The following is a 20,767-nucleotide window of genomic DNA, read 5'->3' as shown; positions in this document are numbered from 1 at the left end:
GAATTTCAATTTGACCGTTTTTAGCCAAAAGTCGTTAGCCTGGAAGTGAGAGGGGCATATCATCTCGCCGCTACAAAACGCTATTTTTATACCTCTTCTACAGCTCCAAACAACATAACACTAACGTGGTAGTGAGTAGAGGGTCCCTAAAGCCAAACCGAAGTGTCCCGAGGTCTTCATGTGGTCGGATAGAGAGTCCTGAATAAATTTAATCAAGCCAGTACCTGCTCTCAATCAGAGAAGATTGATTTTGATGTCAACTCAACGTATGTACTCCCGATCATCCCGTAAATTGATCTAAAGTGCATTTTACTCCGGATTATCCCTGTAAGACAGCATTGCCTTGACATTGGCAAAATTATGGGTTGCTCTTTTAGATATGAATTCATATTTGCTTTTTTGCAGCAGCTCTTTGCTGCTCTGTCTCATAGAGACAGATTATCAGATATTACAAGATATGCTTGGTTGCTGTTAAAATTGTGCGTTTCTGACATGTTTTGAAGTACATTGACTTTTATTTTCAATGAACCGTGAAACTGCCCTGAAGCTTTGGTTTTCAGCCCCGTTTTGCTTTTCGGTCGCTTGACTTTTTTTTCTTTGTTAATCTTTGTGGGAATCTATATTTAATTTTTAAAGTCTACACAAGTTCGTAAACATTTTATGAACTTGGGTTCCATTGCATGCGTTCCAATCAGAATCAATGCTTACAAACATGTCCCCAATGGTACGCTTGCATTTGCATTTCATAGAAAAGTAAGAGAAATAGGACTGAAGTTGTCACTGTTAACCAAGAAAATAAAGGTGAAGTTTTAGTCGCATGTGTATAGTTATGCTAATAGAACATACCGGAGAGATATTATTACAACAAACTCAGAAAAGTCATTGTTTCTGGTAGGTGTATGCAAACTTGTACAAATGCTCTGCGCTTTATATTTTGCACGACGTGTTTTCTAATGCATACAATGGCACTAAGATGATGGCATAGTGGATGAATGACATGAATGTAAGGATTACTTGAGTGCATTGAATTTCATTGTATCTGATGACAATGACAATAAATGTCTATTCTATTCTATTCTATTCTATTTGTATCGCACACATTGCATGCTTGTTTTAATGTGCTTAAGTAAGCACTAAACTGACTGATGGTGTATTTTATGATGATGCCAAGTGGTACTCAGCACTTTTTAATGCAGAAATGTGAAGTAAGAAAAGGAAACAGTGGAACATGAAGATAGTAAGAACATTAGGAGTGTTCAAGTTGTTTGACACATTGTAAGAATACATTGTTGGGATCAGAAACACAGAAAGATTTAGAGTTCTACAGAAGACATTATTGGTGGCTATTTACAGGATAATGTTACAACTTCCATGTGAAGAACATTTTTTCCCAGGTCTCCCAAAAGAAGAATATTTCTTAAAAGCAAGGGGTTTATCACAGTTTGCTATTATTTCATAGGACAAGAATAGAAAGGCCAGACTAGACTTTCCCAAAAAAGAACTTAAAAAAGCAAGACCAGCTGAGAATTTCACTTGTTAAGACAAACAATAGAATCAAAGACCCACTAACAACAACTAAAGACGGCTGCAGTAAGGTGCTGACAAAGGATCTCAGAAGAGAAAACTGACATGCCCAATTCCTGTCACAGTTTTGCTCACTCAAAGTATCCACCTCAACTACATTGTGATTATTTCAGTGCTTCTCACATCATATGTCGAGACCTGACTTTATCTGTTAGTCATTGTTCATTGTCTGATCTGAATGTCCTAAGAATAGCTAGACATATAAACAAATGCATGATTATCACAACATCATTACTATCAACAACTGTTGCATACATGGATACATGAACACGCCCGACACTAGTCTGTCTGCTTGCAAAAAGCACAATGTGGCCCAGTAACACTTTCTGACCATTTTCACTGTCGTGGGCTGGCAGTGGTGAATAGGGCAAAGCCCAGACCCATGCAAAACGACTGGATACAATGTCAGATCCTCTTACTTCTGTTGAAAGATTGTGACAAACAGGAATGCACTGTGTGGGAAATAGCAGATGTTCATGCCAAAATAATGTCCACAAGGGATAGGAAATATTTAGAGTGAAAAATATTCCTCAATGTAAAGAAATAGCCCTGAGCCGGAATCAGAAATATCTTCAATGAGTTTTTGATGTATAATTTCCATTGTGTCTTTATTTTCCACAGGGGGAACCAGGGCCTGAGGGGCCACGAGGACTGCCTGGTATGGCGGGACCTCAGGTAACCTATATATAGGCAGCCGCAGATGTGCTGAATCTTTAGAAGAATACTGTGCAAGTTAATTTTTTTATTTGTAAAATGTGTTTTATCCAAGCCATAGTAGGTAAGGATGATATATGTGAGAGACAAGTTTGTAAGAAATAACAAGTAAACTTGAGAACTCTTCCACAGTGTCGGCTGCCCTCTAAGCTGCCTTTATTTCCTTATTCTTTCTGTTGCAGGGCCCAGCAGGACGAGCCGGCCTGCCTGGATTGAAAGGTGATAAGGTGACCTAAATATTTATATTATTGCAGTGTATCTTTGTGTAATGTATCAGTAGTGCAGTTTATGTTACTATACATTGGATGTAATTTCAAGAAACCCTTTTGATACGAAGCCACCAGCACAGCTTCAGTTTTGAATGAATCAGTAAGCTGGTCTTTATAGTAAATTTTAAATTTTAAAACTTTAAAACTAAAGAAATGCAATTTTAAATGTCTATAATGCAACACAATAAATGAGGAGGTTACATACTGTGTGGTAATTTCACCCAAAATTATTATTATTTTTTTTTTTGTCAAGATCATCCGATCAGCCTCTAAATTCAAGTTAGTTTTGAAAGATATTACTGAATTGTGTACATGTATCATACAGTATGGCCCCCATGATAAAGTGTGCACTCTTATCTGTTGTCGTATTCTGATCACTGTGGCAGGGTAGTGTTGTTATATCTATGTGTGATGCTATGAAATCTAGGGTGAAGTAGGACAAAAGGGCGAGCCAGGAGAGATGGGGTACCAGGGTGACAAGGTGAGTCTCTGAACATTCCATTATTTGTGGCAAATAATAAAAAGTAATGGATGTAATCAGTCGTTACTTTGTTAAATTCAAATACAAACATTTTTCACCTGATATTACTTTAACAGTGAAAACATTTAGCTTTTTTTTGTAACCGATAGAACTGGATTTTCTTCTTCTCGAGCCATATCAAATATTCAGATAAAATCGGAACCTGTGGAAGAACATGGCTTTGCTATATCAAAAAGATTAATCAAAACAGTTCCGCAAGCCCAGAAATGCCTTGTGTTCGCATAACTGCAGATGTTTCAACATTAGTCATATGATGTCATCATATAATGCTTTTCTCATATGAATGAAGCTCTGTAATTATGAACATATCCAGACATGTACTCTGTTATATGAAAATAGACACTTTCAAAGGACGTGTAACACCTTTGTAAGAGTATTGTGTTGATGTCTTTTAGGGTGCAGCTGGTGCTCCTGGTCCTACCGGGCCAAGAGGAAAACCAGGGCCACTGGTATGTTTAACTGAGTGTATTTGGAAGGGTGCATGTAAAGTAAAAAGGTGGATATTTGAACAGTTGCATGCTTATGTGGTTTTGTACCATTTTACATGATTTTTCTTCGACAATGGACAAGGTCTTTTTTGTTTGTTTCTTGAGGCTTTTAAACTGAAGTTATTAAAATAACAGTTCACGCCACGTCAACTTTAGCTTTATATATCACACTTTGTGGGCAAAGTTTATCACTGAGGGAACAAAGTGGAATCATTATTTTACAGATAGATAGATAGATAGATAGATAGATAGATAGATAGATAGATAGATAGATAGATAGATAGATAGATAGATAGATAGATAGATAGATACTTTATTGTTCGCGAAAGAAATCTTACCAAAATATCAAAAAAGAACACTGAAAACTTGAGTTATGTGTTGTCTTAAGTAATTCCAATAATGACAATTTTCACCCAGTGTAATGACAAAAGTTAGATTTAATTTAGTTCACACTATCCAGTATGAAAACTTAACAACTGATAAGACATTCAACAGCAAAGTGATGGTGCTACTGCGGAGTTTGACGTGTTTGATCAATAATGATGACCTTCGTTTTTACTGCAGATAAGTACATCAAGGAAATAGCAAGGGATGTGAGTAATTTAAGCATCTGTCACAAAGACCCAAAGCAAAAAGCCTACAAGGGTGATCCGTTCTGTGAGACAGACGAGTGACAGATGTGAAAAACATTTCTTAAAACACTTTGTGTCTGGATTGCCTTCAGCAACCGAGGTGTGCCAAAAATGAAGTGAGATAAAGAGAACATTAAGAAGGGTTAAGCAGCTATGACTGACAGACATGAATTGTGCTTTAATGCTTGTTACCATTTAAAGAGGACACAGAGCATCATATTGTGATATGTCTGAGCTTAGCATGTCCTTAACTCATCAGTGCAATCACATCATTCTTGAATAGTCTAAAATGGCTTCAGGAATGTAATGAATGAATGAAGATGAAAACTATGATTTTTGTGGTAAAAAATATATTGATTGCATGCATTGTCTTAATACCGCAAGTAGAGTCACTAGAGGTACAGGAACTGTACAAAATAATTCTTACCCATCTTTTATTTTTACTGTACTTCCATCAGGGTAAAATTGGAGAGATGGGGCCACAAGGACCACCTGGGCCTCCAGGACCTGAGGTAGGAAATACGTAGAAGTTTTTATAATCACCATATTCAACCTGGTGCTAAGTCTTAAAGGGATGCTAAATGGTTTGAGTGTAATAAACACCCCATTTTAAACTTGGACCCCTCTCCCTTGAAATCAAACCGAATTTACAGAATCCTACACGATGATTACATTTAAGAGTACAACAAAGTGGATTCTATGTGTAAGTCACTGTTCTGCTGACAGAGCGGAAGTGTCTGCACATGCACGTGATGGATCTTTGTGTCTATGGTCCCCGTCCCCGTGCTCGATCACTAGCTGGTGTCTACTCAGCCGATGTGTAAAGGATGTAGCCGAAAACCATCTAGACCACATTTGAATTAGATGAAACCAGGGAAATAGTCACAAAAGGAAGTGCCCCCGTAGAGAAATACACCAATGCCAGCCACATCTATTGGGTCACAAGACATTATTGACAGGGATTTCTTTGGTATCTCTCTGCTAACGAGTCTAACGAGTATAACTATTATTCTTTCTCTCTATTATTATTGAAAATCTCTCCTGCATACAGCACACTCTGTTTTCAGACACCTTTACGGAGAGCAAGTCATGTACCTAGAATACTCATGATCGCATTACATGACAAGAATCCATTGCTTTCAGTTCCAAAGCCTCAATCACAGAAGAAGTGTATTAATGCTGTCTTTAACTGAGCAGTTTAGTTGTAGTGACTTAAATGACTAAAATTCTGCAATTAAGTTTTATTAATAGGATGTTATTTTCTGAACATTGCTTTTTAAGTGAGCTGGGCAGGTTTCATTTTTCTTTTTCAGGCTTTAAATGTTGTTTCACTGTTTAAAATGTTGCTGTGGTTACATAGTGGGAAGAAAAGGGAGAAAATACATACTTTAAGTCTTGCTTAAGGGAGACATTGTAGCACGCTCAAAAATGTTCAGGATAAGGATTAATGAAAAGACAGAGATTAGAACCAGACATTAGTACTTATCTGATACTGAATTCATCATGTTATCACAAGTTTAATAAAGGGAATATGTATTGTAAGCCATGCCAGACACAGACGCAGCTTTGAAACATGATCACTTTGCTGTATTCTCATTTTCTTGTCAGTGTTTGAAATGTGATGGGCAAAAAGCCAAAGTAGCACCTTTATGGCTGCTCCCGTTTAAGATTAGGATCGCATGAAAAAATTAAAGAGACACTAAAATCACAGCCAAATAATATCACAATGCTACACATATCTCAGGTTTTACCTACAACTTAGGGGGGTATCGTTATGATTGAAGATTAACGCAAAGTGCAGATAATAATATTTTCAGTGCAGTGTTTTGGTAATAGATAGTCAAGAGCACCATGTGTTTTTGGTGACATCACCTTGGACTTTGTTGGGCTAATTTTACCATAAATTTGTCTATACACGTACAAGTAATTCATTAATTGAGAAAAATAATGAACAGGCTAATCAGTCATGAAGATAACTTTAATTTGATCCCTTGTAAAGACACATTTATCTTCAAAAGTTTTAGCCAGAATGCAGGCTTTGTTATTTTAAAGATTATGTGTTTTCCTGATCCATTTCAGATGAATTTTCATTTTCATAAATGACCTAATATCCTGAAAACCAAAGGCACTGCTACCATGCAATTTGCTATAGAGAACGGTTAATACTGTTCATGTGGTCCTCTGATGTTTGAGATTATCATACAAAAAATACTTAAAGGTAGGGTAGGAGATCCTTAGTTTTTGAGTCCAGCGAAGCTGCATTTTGAAAATACACAGGTCAAAAGTCCCAACCCTTTTCTTCAGACTTTCCCCCCGAAGCCACGCCTCTAGAGTACATGAACGCGCAATGCTTGTTTACAAGCACAAAGGTGCACGAGCACTGTTCTGACAGCAAGCATCGATCGTTGCCGTATTTAGTATTTTTAGTATATGCTAACTATACATATTTAGTATATGCTAACTATACATTTAATAATGCTAGGTGCTAGTCAAGCTGGCTCTAGTTTAGCTTCCTGCCAAGCTTCTGGACCCGTAATACGTTCACGGAGCAGGGTACGTGCACAGGGGGAAGGAGGGGGAGGGAGGAGCAGATTGCAGTTTGATAGACGCATCAGAATCCAATCATCGTTAACGGTCCGTTCAGTATGATTGGATAGTGTTTTTCCTAGATTGTATGTTCTAGAGGCCACTAAAACTTTTCATTAATTGGTTGCAATGGGGTTGTGAAGAGTATTTCAAGCAATATGTAAAAAAAATGCTCCAGAAAAAGAACCCCTGCCCCAACTTTAAATCCAGGTGTTGCACTTTTCAAATTTTGGTCACTCATTGGTCGCTGTATTTGTTTTAGCAGAGCCATCAGATTACATTGTGAGCTTTCCACACAGTGTATCAAATGATTGTGTTTGTTTAATACTGAATTTGCCTTGGCTGTTAATGCCAATTTTCCTTTTGAACATTTGAGAATTGTGTGTGTGGATAACAATGACACTTTTATAAGATGTTTATGCTCTCCAGTGTTTTATTTACTTATCCATCCATTTTCTATACCTGCTTAATCCAAATCAGAGGGGGCTGAAGCCTATTCCAGCTGTCATGGGGCGCGGGGCGGGGTACACCTGGACAAGACACACGACCATACACGCTCACGCTCACTCTTAGGGGCAATTTAGAGTCACTGATCAATCTGAGATGCATGGACGGAACTGGAGTACCCGGAGACAACCCATGCATGCACAGGGAGAACATCCAAACTTCTATGTTTAAAACCTTCACTTTCCTCCTTTACATATTAACAGATCAGCAATAATTACTACAGTCCTTTCGGTGGTTTTGAGTCCTGACGCTGAATTGTAAAGTCTTTCATAGTGTGTTAGGGTTGTTTTGAAATGGCCCTGTTTTACAAGGTCACACTGGTTTACTATGAAATTTAGTTCATTAATTAATAATTAACTGATGAAAATATAATTAGAGAATGAGGCATTTGAGACAAGGGTCGTGTGGTAGTTTGCATCGTCGCCTCACAGCAAGCGGGTTCCTGGTTTGAATCCCAGCTGGGGCCTTTCTTGTGGAGTTTACATGTTCTCTGGGTATGTGTGGGTTCTCTCCGGGTACTCTGCCTTCCTCATGCCGCCCAAAAACATGCATGTTAGGTTATTTGGTGACTCTAATTTGACCCTAGGAGTGAGTGTTTGTCACTATGTGGCCCTGTGATGGACTGGCACCTGTTCAGGGTGTACCCTGCCTCTCACTCATTGACAACTGGGATAGGCTCCAGGCCCCTGCGACCCTGAGTTGGATTAAGCGGGTATAGAAAATGGATGGATGGTATGTCAGAGAAAAATCAGGTTAATTAGACAGCTATTATATTTTATATGATCCATCTATTGTGTTTGAAGTTCACAGTACAAATATTTTATCCAAAGTGTTATTTGTTCTGCCATTACCTTCCAGCAATCTCTACTCAGTATCAGTATCTATAGGTATCATTGTATCATTGTTGGTGTTACACAGAACATGAAAAGCATAAAAAGATTTTAAAGACATGCTACACTCTGGAGTACAGTGTGACCAAAGATCACCACAGCTAAATCACAGTAGAACTATTTTCTGTGGTGAGGGATTTTTTATGGCAGGCACGCCTGAGGATATTCAGCCTCTATCAGCTTGGTAGCAATTCATCACTACTCTTTTAATAATTTTCAAGAAGCCCATCCACTCTCAAGAAAAGCTCTCCCTACAGTATGCCGTATACCTTCACTGATTGTTCAAGTAGCTGTTGTTGTGGTACATTTACCCATAAGTAAGCCAATTTTAAACTGGCCTTCAGTATAACATTAACCTATATTCTATCGTGATGCAAATGTATAATAGTAATATACAATGATAACATTGTCTCTACTCTCCTTTTGGAAGGGGTTTCCTGGGGACATTGGAGTTCCAGGGCCTAACGGCCCTCCTGGACCAAAGGTAGTATCTTCCGCCATCTCTCTTCATCGATCATTCCATTCATGCACTTCATCCAATGGAATTCATGCATCCGGCTGTGTTTCAGGGTTTGCAGGGTGCAAGAGGACCCCAAGGCCCGCCAGGGCCAAAAGGAATCCAGGTGAGATCATTTAACCCCCAAATTTATTCTATACATTTCATACATACATACAGTTCATGATTCATTGTCAGGAGTTTGTGGAAAATGTGACTCACGAAAGGATTTCCATGTCATCATTACAGTAAAGCAAGATTTATTAACACAGTGCCTCTCGTAGTCATATCTCAATCACTTGCAGTACATATCAGAGTGGAATATTTTTTCTTTGCACTATCTCTCAGGGCATGTTCCACCAGGTGAAGTCATGATTTACCATCGGGTGCTTATAAAAACAAGGCCAAAAGTTTTTCCACTCCTGGAAAAAAGAACAGAAGGCTTTGGAAAGTGCACAACACGCACTTTTGTGATATACTTAATTAATGGCATTGAGTTGGCAAACATTCACAAAGCTTTTGAGTTGGCCAATGACTTGAGAGACAAGATTCGGTATCTAAAAGCATGGAGGTGGAAACTAATAAAGCACAGTTCCTTATGTGCTGTACTTCAGTAAGACAATACTGACAGCTGCACTCGATGTTGTGGGTGAGATTTGGCTGTGGCCGGAATGGGCGTCAGCACCTATCTTCATCATATCTTCAGCATATTTTATTACTGTATAGGGGTAGCTTTTGACACATCAACATTTTCTAATACACAGTTACTGGTTTGTGCATATTGTTCAGTGTTCCATCCATATTTATTTGACAGCAGGCTTTCATATACCTGTAGTTTGAAGGGTTTAATTGCAATTTGCACATGTTTGCAAATATTTCTGTTTGATCAACTGTACTTTGCTTCTGTAGGGTGATGAAGGACCACTCGGCCCACTTGGCAGCCCTGGCCCTGTTGTAAGACTTCAAAGCTTCACACGCTAAAAATATTCAAATACACACAGACGCACCTTTACAGTTTTTTTTCCAAATGAAAAAAATTACTTAGATTTTCCGTCAGGGAGCACTGTGATAACCACTTCATTATCTTTTGATCATTACTCTGTTTTTAGGGGAGACCCGGAAGGAAAGGCTACATAGGTGAACCTGGTCCAGAGGGTTTAAAGGTGAGACTGTTTTAAAAATGAAGTCATTGGCATATCGGGGTTGTGACTACGTAAAAATTTTAAATAAATGAAGAAAAAGTGATATGTTGTTCTGGAACTTTCTCAACAGGGTTCTACGTTTTCAAAGTATGGGATGTTTCTGGATTTTATTATTTTAAATGATGATTTAGTGATTATTTCACAGTCCTACTGTCTCCAGTTTGGTATCCCACTAATCTTTTATACTGTGCTATAAAGATGATGTTAATTAGAAGAGAGAAATATATTTTCTAAGGCCATCATGACACAGTGCATGATGAAACCACAAATTATTCACAGCCCCATGCAGTTAATCTGCGTCTTCCCTTTAAAAGTCTTAATATCCTGTAGACTGCATGAAGCAGGGCGGGATGGGTGCCGTGGTCTCTTCAATTACAACAGTTAATCTGTACACTGTTTGATGTTTACTGCTTGCAGGGGGAGACAGGGGACATAGGAAGCATTGGAAAAATTGGACCTCAGGTAAGTCCCTTCCACACTCACAGACATGACACACAGCTATCTTGGAGTGGATTAGAAGCTTTTCATTAAATCCTTTTAATAGTGTGACACTGGATCACAGTGGGGAACTTGCTTGTTTTCTTGACCCATTTTTATTGCTACGAAATATTTGGACCTTTTTTCGAAGCTATCTCATTAAGGATGCATGTTTGTTTATGATTTAAAGAGAGCAAAAGTATGCTTGACTTTTGTTGTTGCCATGATTTGTATCGTATCGTATGTGCTGTCAAAGTATAATAACAGCTCAAGATTAGAAGGAAAAAAATAAAACAAAAGATGTGCATTTTTGTTCATCACGTCTTTGCGATTCTGCCAAAACATCTGTGGGAGGGCTGCAAAATAACAGTGCTATATGTCTGACATGCTTCAGTCAATGCTTGCACAGCAACTGTACCCTGAGGAAGGGCAGGGAGATGTTTCCCCTTTCTAAAATCCTCATGAAAACAACTGCTCTGAACATCGAAAGTATGCTTGTCCCTCCCGGGGGCCCCTTAATGTTAATATTTGCATTCTGTGCATAGTAGAGGCAACCAAGTGGGCCATGTTGGACTGTGTTGTCGAAGTCCACATATGAGAGGCATTAAGCAGTTACTGAGTAGAAGGGCCTTTGAAGCCAAACAGGAACCATGCAGCTATGCAGAGGGAAAAAAAACTCCAAAACATGTGGAAGGTCTAATGAATGCTATTGCATCACTTTCTGGATAAATTAGATGTGTAAGAAACTGAGAAAATGTTTTAGCTCAGCATTGATGCATTCAATCTTTCATCCACCTGTCTTCCCTGAGTGCCCCTGTATTACCATGAGGCCTCCCATAAAGTGTTTCAAGTTATTTTACGGGAGGTTTTAAGAGCTTAAAGCAGTTTTAGCCAATTTAGATTAGCTGCTGAGAGTTCAATTTCCATGTCACCCGTAAGTCCACAACATTTATCAGGCAGCATTTACCAAAAGCAAACATTAGGGGCACGTGTGAAAGAGAAACCCGATGCTTATGTGACCTCGGCTGTATTTCTTTCCTAACTGAAAAGTTAATGGTTATGTCACTACTTTAGTGATCTGGGTTGTACCGCCTAAGAAACCAGATCTCTTTTGAAAGAATACAGTTCCCATGTCAGGACCCCATCACATGGAAAACCTTTTAAAACCATTTCCTGCAGTTTTATGATACAGGGTACCACGTTGTCCCACGATGTCCCAATTAAGACATTTGTGGTCAATATACCTCCTGTTTCCATTCAAGCAGTCTACAACCCTTCACTGTTCAGAATTGCTCAACTGATTTACTTGCATTTTGTAGGATAATTCTCCTAATTTTATGACAGATAAGGAACATTTTCAAGCTATCAAGCTTTTTAAACTACACTAAGAAATAACAAATGGAACAAAGTCTCATTGTGTTTTACTTTTTGGTCTATTTCTTTTATCTCACTTTGTCTCGCATAAATATAAAGAACAATGATGGATTGAAAGTAAATGAAAATAAACTACTATGTGATGATGAAGTAGAAATAAGAATCCTGTAACTTCATCACTGTGTATAGTGCAAACACTGGAGATGAGAGGAAATATGTGATCTGTCCACAAAGACAGCCACAGTCTGATCACACTGTCTTTAGTGGTTTGTGGCAAAGATTTGCAGTTGGGCAGTCTTATGCATTACTAAAAGCACAATAACAAACTTTAAAAAATAAAGTTGACATTTTTTGACAGGCACTGGTCCAAGCCAGAGCCCCTCTCCCAGATGACTGATCTGGAAGTCGTTGGGTTCCTCCAAGATCTCCCACGTTTACTCTACATTTACCAGTGTTTTCTCCATAATGATCCTCAAATAAAGTTGTTGGCATTTTCAGGTGGCAGTTTGTACTGAAAACTGTATGGTGTGCAAATAACATAGAACTTGTAATGCTCAGTGATTGCTTTGTTGTACTCAAATACTATTTTTAAATCTTGCTTGACGGTGATTTTTACGCTCAAATCTCAACAAGACTGAAATGACTGCTAGCTTTGTTGAACCAGAAAGAAGTGGTATCAGAAGTCAAATATCTTTTGTAAATTTTTATTTATTCAGATTCTATTCAGATGAATCATTTTGATCACAGCAATTGTTTTGCAAAATCCATATACTTTGATAACCTGAATCTGCGTTGTTTTAAACAACAGGTTTCTCCTGAAAATATCAGCCCCTCCTTTTGGCTGACGTAAACATTCCAATTTAATCTGCAGCCTCTTGCATTCCAGGTGTCATGACAGCTTGCGTTGCTCACATTATGTTAAACACAATTTCTTTTACACCTCTCCTCTCTTTTCCAGGGTCCAATAGGCCTAATTGGTGTAGCTGGGGTGATAGGAGTTCCTGGTGAAAAGGTAAGGAGTGTGTTTCTCTGCCATTAGTCTGTCAGTGAGCATCAGCTGCTTGCTTGTCAGTGGCAGACCCCTATAATTAAACCAATCTTAAGCAGCCTTGACTTGAGGCCCCAGAGGCCCCAAAACACATGCTTGTATAAACAGTCAATGCTTTCATATCCACATCAATAACAATATTGTCAACTCACTGTCACTATTACTGCCTTTCAACCATCTGTTGGTCTGCTGAAACAGGAAATGTAGGAGTACATTCAACAAAATTCATCTTAGCAGTTGAACAAATTTGCTTTTCATTTCATATTAAGGGCAGTATGGTGGTGAGTATGTGGTTAGAACAGCCACTTCACAGCAGGAGGGTTTCTGGTTTGCCTCCTGGCTGGATCCTCTCTGTGTGCTGTTCGCACGTTCTTCCCTTGTATGCATGGGTTCCCTTTGGGTCCTCCGGCTTTCTCCCATCATCCAAAAACATGCATGTTCGGTCATTTGGTGATTCTAAATCGACCAATGGAGTGAGTGTAAGTGTTAAGGCTGTTTGTCTCCTTTGTCTCTGTGTCGGTCTTGTGATGGATTGGTGACCTGTCCAGGGTGTTGCGTCACTGTGTCACTGCGACCCTGAATTGGGTTAAGCGGGTACAGAAAATGGATGGATGGATGTAAATAGCTTTTTGTTGAACTGTAAAATATATCCTATCTATACGATTGACTTAAAATTCACACCCATTCTTAAATAATGGCCTGTAATAGCAACACATAAGCCATGTAAACACATGCTTTCTCTCCATTTAACTCCTGTTACTTCCCAGCTCATTAGAAAATGTCCTGCAGCCTGTGATTGTTCTAATAGTACCTTGGCTCTTGATTATTGACAATCCTATATAAATAAAGAAAACATCCGCCTTCTTTACCTCCCATCTCTACCTGTCCCTCCCTCTATCTCAACCTGTTTCCCTTTCTTTTCTATCCAGGTGGCCCATTTGTCAGAACATGTTCTTGTGATCGGAAGCATCTGCTTGTCAGATACTTGTTTGTCCTCCCACCTCACTTACAGAAAATCCTCCTCCTAATTCAATATATCAGCACCAGTCATACCCTGACAGCCCACAAACTTTATTACATTATATTTATTACTAACCACCCACAGACTTTGATTATTGTTTCCTAAATAAATGTTCTGCTCACTGTCTGGATTGATATCTATACAGTCATGAATGCTACACAGTTCAATGGGGATTAATGCATTACTAAAACAAGTTATTGCAGACCTGAGGTTACCTTTGCTTTTAACACACTGTGCACATTGACATTAAAGGGGTTGCAGCTTACCTGCTTACTCAAGCTCAGCTAGCTGTCACTCTAACCTTTTACATTTAAGAACCTCCGCTCCAGTTAATGGCTTTTATTTGGAAAAGTGTATATAAACTTATGTCAGGGTTTCCAGTTGTATTGCTTCAGGTCATAGTTTAATGATTGACTCCCTTTTTGTTTTATTATTTTCAGGGTGACCGGGGACCACCAGGTCCAACAGGTCCAGTCGGAGATAAGGGGCCACGGGTAAGAGGAGTCACTCAGCATGACCTGCTCAGCTCTGATTCTTTTTTTAAGAGCTGGTAAAGCCATTGTTTATTTTGAATAAAGGGTTCAAGAAGTCCGCAACAATACAACAAACTATCAAACTTGATACTCGAAACAAACATCTGAGCTTGATGCATATAAAACTTAACCATGAAGCAATTTTAGCTGTAAGTTTTGGCAGATGCTATGTTGCTGCAAGGTTCAGTTTGTGGAAGTGAAAGCAGTTCCACTAGAGGTTTAAATAGTTCCAGACTTTTGTAGGTGCAAATTCTTTCTAAATTTAGCTGTTCCAAATGAGTTTTTCCACTTTTATATAGAGATATGGATGAGAGCCATTTATGAGCCCAAGAGATTTGTTAAAATCTACAACTCAAATTGAACATTATCTCTGACCACTTTAACAGGTGCTTGGATCCTTTATGAACCTGAAAAGAGGAAGATCCCAGTATGAGCCACTTTTCACAGTTTGTGATGTTTCACATGTGTCATAACAGTAAAGGGCTCTGGCAGCATATTTTCAAATCAGTTGGATAATAATGAAAAACCCGTTTCAAATCCAGACAGATCAAATAAAGAGAATAAACTGTATTTTGATTATATTTTTGCAAACAAAGCCTTTCCTAAAATTATGGTAATCCTAAGAAAGGCTTGAAGAATGTGCTTAAAGATATTGCTACAGAGAAGAGATTATGTGTTGTTGCCATCCCAAGGTTGTTGTATGTGTATGTAAAAAAAAAAATAAGCTGTTTCTGCTGTATACTGTAATGCTTCAGGAGCGTTTGAACCAGTTTGTAATGTAACCAAATCATGGAGGAATATTTCTATGTAAAGGCCTTTGGGCCATTTCATAACAGATTATAGAGTTCACATCATGAAGCTCTGCCTTTTTAGCATCTTTTAGCATTAGAGTGTCTGAATCATATTGGCAGACAAAGTGATCTAAAGTATGTTTCTGAGGACACACCTAAGCATTTCCAGATGCAGGTGTAACAGCTTTTTATTGCTTGATGTTGCATTTCTGCTGTACTGCTTCTCCAATTACTGATAATTCTGAAGCTTTAATGCTGCAAATGTTGGGTCATTTGAATACTAATTACCAGGTTTTCTACCTAGGTAGATCCCAACAAATGATGACAGCTTCTTGTCCATCTTTCTATGGTGTTTATTTTTTTGTTTTGGTTTAAGGGTTATCCAGGATTGCCAGGAAGTCCAGGAGACTTTGGCATGCAAGGTGCGCCTGTAAGTGTAATACCCTTATTACAAACATGTATACCAAATACTGTTGTGATTCTTGGATTCTAAGATGCAAAACAGACAGCGTGAATCCATAGTTAACGCATGTTTTTGAAAATAAAACACACTGCTTTACTGCTTGTTTTTTGTTTCAAAGAATCCTTCTTTGTTGACAGTTTTTTTTCATGAGCTCCTGCATTTTATATTATGACAAACATACATGAGCATGCAGTGACTTGGATGCATTCAGTCTCATCCCTCTTGCTCAGTGCTTTTGCTGGAAATCATAAACGCTTAAATCACAAGATTTACTTGGACTCATAAACTAAGTTGGAGGAAAAAAGAAGTCCAGGGGGTTATTTGATGCATCAGTTTTCCTGTTTCCCACAGTTTTTGTCTAGACTAAAACAGTGTGTCCCTCCTGACTGATGGTTCAGTAGTTCTGCTAAAGTCTTTCTAGTAAATGCATTCATTTCACTGGACGAGTGATGATAGCTGTTACAAATTGCATTTGGAGCTTGTGTCCTATTTCATTTTATCCAAGTGTTCTGTAAGTGGGTCAGCTTCATGAAGCCGGGAGATTACTATGAAAATCTTCTAACTTTACTCATCTTTCTTATTTTAACCTCTCTTTGCATTCTGTCATGTGTCTTTTTTTTCTCTCAGGGGCCACAGGGTCAGAGGGGCAGTCCAGGCATCGCTGGGCCAAAGGGTAGAATGGTAAGAGCTGTCCTTAGCTTTTGGGCATGAGCCGTACCAGTTTCTGGTATGTTACATGAGTCTGTTTCAGATCAGCTCATTAAAGCTTCATTCGTCAGACCTGCGGTCCTCTGTTTCACATCACAGCTTCATTCCCATAAACCAGAGGTTAAAGTAGTTAGAAGCATGTGTTTGTCGTTTCACTTGAACTTAACATCTTTGTAGATAAAAATACAACTTTTTCACGAGGACTATTATTCTTAAGTCTGAAGAAATTATGGTGATGTCTGATGGGGATGGTGAGGTAATACTAGTAGGACACCATGTGGCTGAGAGGAGACAAACACCTATAGATCAAGAGGCAAAGTTTCCTGATTGAACTGCGGTTTCGCTTCTTGGAGCTTTACATCATGTCAACTCAAATCGATTTGACATAGCACATAAAGAAGGAAAACTGGTTGTTACAAGTAGCTCAAATCATGGCACGTATTATGAATATTGTAACTCAAGCAGACCATGGATTAGCTTGGCAGATGTCCTTTTCCACAGTAAAAAAAATGTTACATTGGACTAGAAAAAAACGAATTATTGTGCTAATCGTGGCCAAAACCAAACTTTTAAAAAGATTTGTAAACTTGTTAGTCCAACTGAAATCGTAAGCAATCGAGCTTATCAAAACAGACTAACACACCAAGATAATATATTGGTTTGGTTGGAATCATTTCTGCATCTATAGATCAACATCATGTCTTCGTGCGCCGCATATGGTCCACAGTTCCATCATTTTGCATCTTGTAAAAATAATAAAGAGTGCTCGTTTATTACTACTGTCAAATTCCAATGAAACTGTTAATTTGTCAGATGGCTAAATGCCTCATAAACTGTGACTAGAAAGCAGACCATTAAGACTATGTGTCATGTCACCATCTCTTAAAGCATTCAGCATAAATTTAGATCTTATATCTGCAGCGTCATCAGACAAAATTGCTATTCATGTAACTTAAAGTCTTTGCCGTGAATTCAGCCATGTTTCTATATGATCATTTTCAACAAAGAAAATTTGAAACGGCAGAATGTTTTGAACATTTTTTCAGTACAACGCATTACAGCATCAGACAATTTCACTCCTGTATCCTGCATCCTGTACTGGGACACAGATGCTGGTCAAATAAATGGCACAGGCAATCTGTTACCATAGTTCAACAACTGTTCATGCAACCAAGGTGAGGATGTGGACTAACCCTTAGACTCACCAATACATGTTAATTGTCTCAAGAAATGTGTCTTATATGATCATATGAACATACGATGAGAAGCTATTTTTCAAAAATTAGTTAGCTAAAAGAAATGCTTAATGAGGCTGGAGCACAAATTTGTGCCCCCCCCCCCCCGGAGTCTGATTCTCCTTTTCACTGTTGTCCCGTGCATTCTCAGAATCTGGGACAGAAATGAAAGTTTCCCCAGAGAACTGACTAAGGAAATTAATGGCATTAGATAAATTCAATTATAATGAAGTGGACTGAAAAGGATTTCATTATATTGCATTATATTTCTAATGAATTTTACTGTATTTATCAGGATTTATTTTAAAGTTATTTTCTTTTTTTATGAAGTTCCCTGAAATGACTTTTACTGCGAATTGGCACAACATGAATAAACTGAAGTATTGGCAGAAAGACTTGCCAGAGGGACCTTGAAACCAATGTTGGAGATAGAATGGTATATCACAGGAAGGAGCAAATATTGAGAAAGATAAGTCTTCTCAAAAAGGTGAAGGGAACAGATTGGCTTGACAAGTATGGCGGACTAACCAACAGCTGGAGGCTCAGGGAGAATAGGAACAGATAAGTCATCAAAGGTTGGGATATAAAAGCCGAGAGAAAAGATGGAAACCACAGACATTCTGAAAATGTCCTAAAAGAATAAACAGGAAGGTTTCAGGATGTATTGACAGATTTTTATCTGCCACCTTGCATGTGTGATGGTGCTACAATACTGTGAAAAACTCATGAACCGTGAAAAATGTTTGTGTGGTTGCCAGGCTGCAGCTTTAGAGCGGAAGCTGGCCCATGCAGGCAATGCATACCGATTAATTACTTTCTTGATGGTGTTATTTCAGTGTACGTGGTACAATGAGTATGTTGAGTAACGCTCAGACATTTGTCTGATGTTGTTGTTATACAGGGGCCCCGTGGTCCAGATGGCGCGCTTGGAGAACCTGGCCCTGAAGGCATCAAGGTAAAATATTACATCCCTGTGCTGTGTGTATGTGAAGATGGAATACCTATGGTGCTTTTGCATTAAATTGTGCTTTATAAATGTTTGTTATTTATTACAGCTATTTATTTAGCTTTTTTGTGCTAAAGAAAAAAATCCATTTCACATAAGTGATGTGTATGTATAAATATTTTTTTTTACAGGCTGAAAAGGGTGAGATTGGACAAAAAGGAGAACCAGGATTCCTAGTAAGTTAGTTGTAAAGTAATTTGTCTCATCTATATATAGCAAGCTAAACCACTTATGTCCATGATGCTGAAGAGTTAGTACTCAGTGTTTTATATCTAACACACTTTTTGGATTAAGCTTTTGGCTGCTTTCGATGAAAACATATTTATATTCTTCATTTTAGGAATAAGCTCTGTCACCAAAAAAAAAATCATCCAGCTGTATCATTTTTACATATACTTTTTGAAGATGCACATTTTTGTAAAAGTCATTAGCACATGCTGCTCTATAAAGGTTTAGGGGTCTTTAATCAGTTTTTATTATTCAAAATGGGCTTTGTTTTCTGCTTCTACAGCAGATTTTTTTCCAAATGCCATTCTGATATACTGCTGCCACCATGCTGTGAGGAAACCTGAGCTTAGTTAACTGTGGAGTAGCAAGATGAAAGCAAACTTTTGTATTCAGTTGATCTAACTGATTAAATTGCTTGACAAGTGTCTGTTGTGCTTTTTTTTGACAAAGAAATCTGGAAAAACGCACAACACACAAGTACTGTATATCATCAGATTTATTTCAAGAGAACATTGATCCAATGGTTTGTTGACAAGCCGGCGCATGTATAGCCTAATGGTAAATGTAATGATATTGAAACAGAGATCACCGATTACAATCCCGCATGAAAGACTAACGCATAATCAATATTTCTAATGAAATAAACTGTACCCTGTCCAGCTGTTTTTAAGTTATTTTTAATGTTTCAAATACTGATATCTCTTTTTGAAGGGCAAGGCTGGCAGTCCAGGGGAGAGAGGCCCTCCCGGGAAGCCTGTAAGTAATACTCAACCTGTAGTTATTTCCTGTTGAATTTCTCTTTCTGGAGCTTTAATTATCATCTTCACTTTACCAAGATACATTACTATGGAGACAGCAGCAAAACAAACTTGTAAAACATATCCACATCCTTTTTCCACCTGTGAGACACAGCATATAATCATTTTAAGAGTTCACAGCAGTAAACTCACACAACAGGATCTGTTATTAAAGGAGAAATTGGTGGTTGATCTGAGCTTATCGACATATAGTTGTGTATTCTCTCTTACTCATCTGCTGCAGATATAAGGTTTTCGCTCTGCACACAGTACTAAAAAGACTTTGATGAGCACAGCACGATAATGTGACTGAAACTTTACAACATTTTCTGATTCTGTATTTGCGTTTTTATTTTCTGCTTTGATTTGATGAGTTTAAATTTAACATTAATTTGATAAAAACTGCTCCACCTAAAATTTTACGTTGGACTTCCAGTCATGAGAATGTGTGTTATATTCACTTTTTGAAATACTTCAGATTACAACTTCTGACTAAATGGACTTCAGACTTGAGAATCCTCTTAGAGAAGTGTTTTCTGTTCTGCAGTCAATAATACGTTTTAGGACACAGACCAAGAAAACAGTTATGGCTGACTGCAATACAATGTCTTGTTATGGTGTCATACAATGGACACATTTTTGGAAGCTTTGAAACTGAATTTGTCAGTAAAACTCTTTGATTCTCTGTTTTTGTAGTTAAGAAAGTATGGATTTTAGTGTTTTAAATGGTTTTGAAAGGTGACTAGATAAAAAAAAACAGATTCTGCCCAGATGGTAGAAACTGGCAAACAAAGATCAAACAGCCATTCAAAAGCAGACCCATGTGAGCTGTCTAAGTGATGATAGATACAGTATATGCTTCAAGTTTAAATTTACTTATTTCTTTGATGGCGGGATTTACTTTCACATGCATGCTTACGCACTGTTGTTGTTGGACTCTTCTTCAGTTGCTTGTCTAATTTTTCAGTGATGAATTAGCTGCTTTGCACTTTCACTAATCATGTATTGGCTCAACATTTAGCATTTCTGTATTGCAGGTAACTACTCTTGACAGGTGCAGGCCTGTGCTCTCACACTCAGCCAACTACACAACACAATGCATTCATGTTCTCATGCACCCCTTTGGGCCTGTGTGTAATTAATCTAGTTCTTTTAATTGAGCTTGTAAAACACAACT

General features: G+C 38.2%; 1 protein-coding gene across 1 annotated transcript in view; it reads left to right on the top strand.

Annotated features, from left to right (window-relative positions):
* col24a1 (collagen type XXIV alpha 1 chain) overlaps nucleotides 1-20,767 on the top strand; it is an 80,415-nt gene that overhangs the window by 36,825 nt on the left and 22,823 nt on the right. Inside the window, exons 15-31 of the mRNA XM_075485868.1 lie at nucleotides 2,206-2,259; nucleotides 2,481-2,525; nucleotides 2,995-3,048; nucleotides 3,504-3,557; nucleotides 4,687-4,740; nucleotides 8,642-8,695; nucleotides 8,781-8,834; nucleotides 9,617-9,661; nucleotides 9,817-9,870; nucleotides 10,327-10,371; nucleotides 12,719-12,772; nucleotides 14,270-14,323; nucleotides 15,530-15,583; nucleotides 16,244-16,297; nucleotides 18,461-18,514; nucleotides 18,697-18,741; nucleotides 19,505-19,549. Of these exons, the coding sequence (XP_075341983.1) occupies nucleotides 2,206-2,259; nucleotides 2,481-2,525; nucleotides 2,995-3,048; nucleotides 3,504-3,557; nucleotides 4,687-4,740; nucleotides 8,642-8,695; nucleotides 8,781-8,834; nucleotides 9,617-9,661; nucleotides 9,817-9,870; nucleotides 10,327-10,371; nucleotides 12,719-12,772; nucleotides 14,270-14,323; nucleotides 15,530-15,583; nucleotides 16,244-16,297; nucleotides 18,461-18,514; nucleotides 18,697-18,741; nucleotides 19,505-19,549 (873 nt within the window). The remainder of the gene's footprint in view (nucleotides 1-2,205; nucleotides 2,260-2,480; nucleotides 2,526-2,994; nucleotides 3,049-3,503; nucleotides 3,558-4,686; nucleotides 4,741-8,641; nucleotides 8,696-8,780; nucleotides 8,835-9,616; nucleotides 9,662-9,816; nucleotides 9,871-10,326; nucleotides 10,372-12,718; nucleotides 12,773-14,269; nucleotides 14,324-15,529; nucleotides 15,584-16,243; nucleotides 16,298-18,460; nucleotides 18,515-18,696; nucleotides 18,742-19,504; nucleotides 19,550-20,767) is intronic.

Source organism: Odontesthes bonariensis, chromosome 15, assembly GCF_027942865.1.
Source record: "Odontesthes bonariensis isolate fOdoBon6 chromosome 15, fOdoBon6.hap1, whole genome shotgun sequence".
Classification (NCBI taxonomy): Eukaryota; Metazoa; Chordata; class Actinopteri; order Atheriniformes; family Atherinopsidae; genus Odontesthes; species Odontesthes bonariensis.
Note: the sequence above shows the minus strand (reverse complement) of the source record. Positions and strands in the feature narration are given on the sequence as shown.